The sequence below is a fragment of the Otolemur garnettii genome, unplaced genomic scaffold (assembly GCF_000181295.1).
Source record: "Otolemur garnettii isolate 467f Iridium unplaced genomic scaffold, OtoGar3 scaffold00044, whole genome shotgun sequence".
NCBI classification, from domain to species: Eukaryota; Metazoa; Chordata; class Mammalia; order Primates; family Galagidae; genus Otolemur; species Otolemur garnettii.
In genome coordinates, this window is record NW_003852439.1 from 9,924,037 (window position 1) to 9,930,199 (window position 6,163).

The 6,163-nt window shown below is 54.3% G+C and overlaps 1 protein-coding gene across 1 annotated transcript; it reads right to left on the reverse strand.

Annotated features, from left to right (window-relative positions):
- Positions 1 to 3,005: 3,005 nt before the first annotated feature.
- Positions 3,006 to 5,467, reverse strand: CUNH16orf90 (chromosome unknown C16orf90 homolog). Its single transcript, XM_023513865.1, has 3 exons — positions 5,428 to 5,467; positions 4,555 to 5,112; positions 3,006 to 4,053 (listed from the first exon to the last, which is right to left on the reverse strand). The coding sequence occupies exons 1-3, from the start codon at positions 5,465 to 5,467 to the stop codon at positions 3,896 to 3,898; spliced, it is 756 nt and encodes a 251-aa protein (XP_023369633.1). The 3' UTR covers positions 3,006 to 3,895.
- Positions 5,468 to 6,163: the final 696 nt, after the last annotated feature.

The window sequence follows — 6,163 nt, forward strand, 5'->3', positions numbered from 1 at the left end:
AAGGATGGCTTCCAGCCAAATGGGCTGATTGTTTTGTGTCATTAACCCTGACAAAGACTGTGAACCTGAGGAAGAGATTGTAAAAAGTTGAAAGGCACAGCTGGGTTCCTTCTATTTAATGAAAGGGTCCTCAGCAGCTACCTGCCTGTCCAAGTGTCTCCCTGGCTCTGGGCCTTGAAAGGGGGGCCTGGTCCAGGTGGCAGCTCTATAGCTTTCTCTCTGAAGGCTCTATTCAGCCTCACAGTCAGTTGGAGAACCTGGGCCAGTGTAGCTAGCTGCAGGAGCCTAAGATGGGTGCTAGCCAAGCACAGGACTAGGTGGTTCCACCAGCCTGTCATTGAAATTCTGGACTCCTTGGAGGGAGCCAGCTATGTTGTCCCTGTTAGAAACAAGAGAACTGGCTTAGGAGGCTTTGTGGATAGTGACCCAAGCATCCAGCCCAGATCAGGACCTCCTGTAGCCTACATGTGCTGTTCCCTTTACATTGTTCACACATCTCTGACCTCTGGCAGCTGGGGGACATGCCAGGGACAGGGTCTGGGGCACCTGCTAAGTGGAGTCAGGGTAAGAACTGGCACCCAGAATGTCAGCAAGCTAGACACAGTGGACATTGTGTCTGAAGCCATGGGACTTGTGGAATGAAAGGAACCAGCCCAGCCTGGCCTGCAGCAGCACGTAAGTTCTTGGTTGCTCAGGAAAGGACCATGTTCTCCTTTGATGTTGGTTCAATGTCCCAATTAAGGGCTGTCTCCTTGGGGCCCTTGGTTGATTGTGTGACGAAATGTCAACTTGCCCAGGTGGGGTTCCAGCTGAAGCCCTGCTCTGAAGGCAGCCATGGCCTCCCTGCTTCAGTGAGGTCAGACAGGACCAGCTAGCCCCTGCTCTGGGCCTGCCTCTTGCCAAAGCCCCACTTTGGGCCTCCAGCCCCACTCCAGATCAGAAATTGCAGGCTCTTTGTGACTCCCACAAGGAGCAAGACACTGACACAGACTACAGACCAGCCCTCAAGGGGACCAGCTCTGCTCCAGCCTCACCCTGCAATAGAGGCCAGTCTCCTCTGTACCTATACACACTGCTCAAGAATCTGTTGCAGAGCCAGGGGCCTGGAGACTTCTCAGCAGCCCACACGAGGGGCCTTATGCCTCTAGGTCACTTGTCTCCTCAAGGACTAAGACTCTTGATTGCTCAGCTCCCAGCCCAGTGGGCATTCAGGGACTCGTAGGGTGAGGGGTGTGCCCCAGGGCTAGACAATGTCCATCTGCTTGGGCCGAGGGCGCTCCTCCACACTCATCTCCAGCATGCCATAGCTGTGGCTTTTCTGCTTGCCAACCTGTTGGAGTGCTTTTCAAGAAAGCTTTGTGAGACTCAACGCCTATACCTCAGCAGCTAGGGCGCCAGCCACTTATACCAGGGCTGGTAGGTTCAAACCCAGCCCCGGCCTGGCAAACAACAATGACAACTACAGCCAAAAAAGCCAGGCATTGTGGCAGGTGCCTACTTGGGAGGCTAAGGCAAGAGAATCACTTAAGCCCAAGAGTTTGAGGTTGCTGTGATGCCATGGCACTCTATTAAGGGCGACATAGACTGTCAAAAAATATATATATATATCTGGGAAGTTTTAGGGAGAAACTGAAGGTGGTTTAGAGCCAATTTTCTTTGTGGCCAACATGTGGGTGCAGCAGATGTCTTTCATGGGTTAAGACTGTGAGCTGTTTATCCAGCTGTGTAACAACCTGAAAATTTAGCAGCCTGAGCCACAGCCATCCTATCTGTTCACAGTTCTGCAGTTGGAACAGGAGTTAACAGGTAGAGTGTCTACTCTAGGTGGCATCAGCTGGAGGAGGCCAGCTGGGCTGAAGGATCTAAGTCCAAGATGGCCCTGCTCACAGGGCAGCTGGCAGCAAATGTGGCCATGGCCATGGCTCAGCTTGTTCCCTCCCTGGGGCCTCCTCTGCTAGGTGGTTTCCCACTGTACAGCAGTCTCAGGACATTCTGGTCACTGACCTCCCCTGAAAGCTGCCAGAAGACACCATTTCACTTCCACTTCTACTAGTAAAGCAAGACTCAGGGCAAGTCCCAATTCAACAAGGGGAAAGAACGTTGAAGGAGCAGAATACCAGGACATATGTGTGGCTCATCAGGGATCACCAGAGTGACCAGTAAACACAGCTTGCGTGTCCTAAAATCTGGGCAGTGGGGGCAATCTGTTCCTCTCTGAGCCTCACCTCTTCATTCAGAAGTAAGTAGATTAGGCTTCTGATGATCTCCAGGGACTTTGTATTGCCAGCTTCTGGGTGGTCTCACTTCTGCCCAGCATCCTCAGCTGGTGCCTAGGGCATGTGTCCCTCTGTGTTCCCTTAGTAACCTCCTTAATACCTGTCTTGAGTAGTGGGCCTTTGGCCTCTACATCCAGGGGAGAGTGTTGTGAGAGCAAGAGAAGGCAACTCATATGGGTGACTCAGGTGGGCCTATGGCCATCTGCATCCCTCCCACACCTGTCTGGTCACAGCATTCTTGGGGGTAGTGTCCAAATGCCTGCTATCACCTGGAGGCTGCTACAGCCTCAGGCTCCCACCACCCAGGGCCACACCCACATGCTTAAAACAATTTAAAAACCACCCAAAGATGGAAATCTCCCAGATCTGCTGTCCCAGGGTCCTAGGAGATGTCTAGGGTGGAGCCAATGTATAGGGAAAGGGAAGGGCATCAGCTGTCCTGGACACCATCACACATGGTCTGGCAGTAGCCCAAAGGAGGGGCAGTGCTCAGCCCTAGTGCCTGTTCCCCCCAAAACTGAGGCACAGTGCTGCAGAGCAAGGCTTCTCAACAGGAGGGATTGTGCCCCTAAGACAGTACTCAACCATCCTAATGCCGGGACCCTTTAATACAGTTCCTCATGTTGTGGTGACCCCCCCAACGGTAAAATTATTTTCGTTGCTACTTCATAACTGAAATTTTGCTACTGTTATGAATCGTAATGTAAATATCCGATATGCAGGATGTATTTAGGTGACCCCTGTGAAAGGGTCATTCAACCCCCAAAGGAGTCGAAACCAAAGGTTTCAGGAAACCAGTACTGACACCTAGCAGGTAGGAGCCAGAAATGCTGCTAAACATCTTCCAACACACAGGAAAGAATGGCTTGGTCTCCAAAGTTCGCCTGCAAGGCTGAGACACTGGGGTAGAGGAATCTCACGCCCTGAGGCCTGGAGCCAGGCCAGTGAGAGGAGAGGGCTGTGCTTGTCCTGCCTGGAGGGGCTGAGGTCCACAGAGCAGTGAACTCACACCCCCAGAGAGACAGCCTGGGCTCCAAGCCAACAGTTCTGCCTGGGCTACTCTCTTCCCTTAACTGCCTGGCCTTCCTTGGTCTGTCCCTAGTTCCGGGCCTTTTTTGTCCTTTTTGCCCCTTCGCCTAGACTGACACTCCTCACAAGGCATGTTGAAGCTCTGCCTACTCTTAAGATCCCAGGGTGGGAGTGCTGCAGACCCAGCCCTGGGGGCCACACAGGCTATTTTTCTGAACTGGCATGATGGCAGACAGACTGACAAGAAGGTGCAGGCCTTGGCTTTTATTGAGATTAGACCTGAGGGTTCCCAGGCCTCTCTGGAACAGATTCTCTGCTTGGCCCTGCCTCCCAGCATCAAGTGGCTGACTTGAGTTTGAGCAGGCTGCAAGGGCACAGCCATGCTTCTATTTCTTCTGTCCCTCCCTTGGGGCGTCGTCCTCCCTCCCCCCTCACACATCCCTAGGCTGGCACAGGCTCTGGTGCTACACAGCTGCCTGGGCCATCTCAGTGTGCAGGGGGGCCACTGTTGGGGGCTGAGCCATTCTGATTTGGACCAGCCTCCTTGGCCATCTTTCTCCTCCTGTCCCCACACCTGGCACTCAGGATCCCTACAGCCTCTCCAGGGCCCCAGAGCGGGTTTTCTTGCACAAGGGACACATGGCCTCTTCCGAGGCCCCCCAAGACCTTTTGGGCCTGAGCCCCAAGCCCTCAGGGGGACTGGGCTGGGAAGGGGCACCCTTGGCTGGGTCCATGCTGGAGCTGGAAGCTGAGGAAAAAGGAAAGAAAGAAGTCACAGGGAGGAAACCAAGGAAACACTGGCAGCCCTAGGGATTCCCTAGACCCTAATGTCCTTCAGAACAAGAGGGGCAGTAATTCCCTGAGAGAACTCTCAGCGGAGGGAGGAAGAAGGAAGTGAATGGTTCAGGATGGAAAAGACCCTCATCCAACCTGAACCCTTCATTTTACAAGTTGGAGAACGGGCCTAGTGAGGGAGAGACTTGTCCAAAGTCCTACATTGAATACAGACCTGGGACAGGAACCTAGAACCCAGAACCTCCCTTTACCTCACAGCCCCTTCCCTCAGCTGGCCTAGGTATGGGAGCAGATTTGTTAGGATAATGGCCTCCTGGAGCGTAATGTCACTGTGGGAGTGTCCTGGCCAAAAGTCTCCATAAGGCTCCCTCCCTAGGGGACTTGGAAAGGAAGAAAGGTCCATCTGAGCCCCTAACCCCCAGGATCTTACCGTCTATGCTCAGACCTGCCTCACCTGTGTTTCCCAGGCTGTCCCTGGGCAATTGGGCTTCCAGAAGGGCTGAGCAATGGCTGTTACCTGGGCCCAGAGTCCCCTGTGGCAAGTCCAGGGACCAGGGTGTGCCCTCAGGCTGTGGCAGGCAGCCTCCCGCCATGAGCCGGCCCAGCCAGTGACTCTCACACTGGCCTGCAGGCTGCATGTGACCTGGCAGGTAGAGAGCCAGGCCCCGGAGGTGGCGCAGCCGGAAGTTCTTGGGCTTGCTTCCCTGGGCACTGGGGCACTGCTGCTGCTGGGTCCCCAGTCCCCCCTCGTAGATGTTGGGAGGTGTGTCAGGGTGGCTGGGGTGTCCTTGGGCCCAGCTCACTGCATCTGCAGGGGGAGAGTGGGAGGGTGGTGGCCCGCTGGCCAAAGCAGCTATGATGGAGAACACAGCCGTATGATTCTGAGACCTACTCACATGGACATGGAGGGCTCTACCCCAGCCTGCCCAGCCTCGGCTTAGCTGTCTGTCACATAGTCTCAGTCCCCTGGCTCCCCACTGCGTGTGCCCAACATACTGCTCCTCTTCTCTCCCTTAATCATCAGGGAGGTCTTTGTTTTGAGACAGAGCCTCAAGCTGTCGCCCGGGGTAGAGTGCCATGGCATCACAGCTCACAGCAACTTCCAACTCCTGGGCTCAAGCGATTCTCCTGCCTCAGCCTCCCAAGTAGCTGGGACCACAGGCACCCGCCACAACGCCTGGCTATTTTTTGGTTGCAGCCGTCGTTGTTTGGCGGGTCCAGGCTGGATTCGAACCCACCAGCTCAGGTGTATGTGGCTGGCGCCTTAGCTGGTTGAGCCACAGGTGCCGAGCCTCAGGGAGGTCTCTGAAGCTTGGAACCTGGGTACCAAAATCCCTTTCAAAACGAAAGCACTCATTCCACCCCATTGTGGCCCCTACCCTAGAAAGAGTATTCTTATCCCAGTAGGGAAATTGCAGTCAGTTCAGGAGGAAGTGACCAGCCCAAGCTCACATAGCCTGGACCAGAGACCTGCCCTCTCAAGAATACATGTCCCTGAGGACACCCCAGTGACTTTGGGCCCAGAAGGGACAAGATGACATTGCTCCTCCTGCTATTCTTCCCTGCAGCCCAGCACCTTCTCTTATGCGAAGCTCAGAGAACGCACAGACCAAGGCTTCCATGGAGGGCCAGTGTGGTGAGGGAGGAGCGGCCAGGCCTCCTATGCAGCAGGGCCCTGTTCTCCCCTGCCTAGGGGGTGAGTTTGCAGGCTTCCCATGGCAACTGGCTTTTATGATGTCACAGGGAATACTCTCAGCTTGGGGGAGGATGATGCCTTGAGCAGGGGCAGGGTGAGAAGAGGGCACAAGAAGGGGCCACACCTCCAAGGGAGGTATTGGTCCCTCTGGTTTGGGACAGGCCACACAAAACTGACTCAATTCTGTCTGGAAGTCACTCTTTAGTGTGATCTCTCAGCTTCCACATCCATGGGTAGGCAATGAGTGTTTTGGGATACAGACCTGCTGAGACCTGGGTCAGTGCTTTCAAAATGCTACAAAGATATTTTAGGGTGACTTGTCAAGTCACTTAGCTTTTTTTTTTTTTTTTTTTTTTTTTAGAGACAG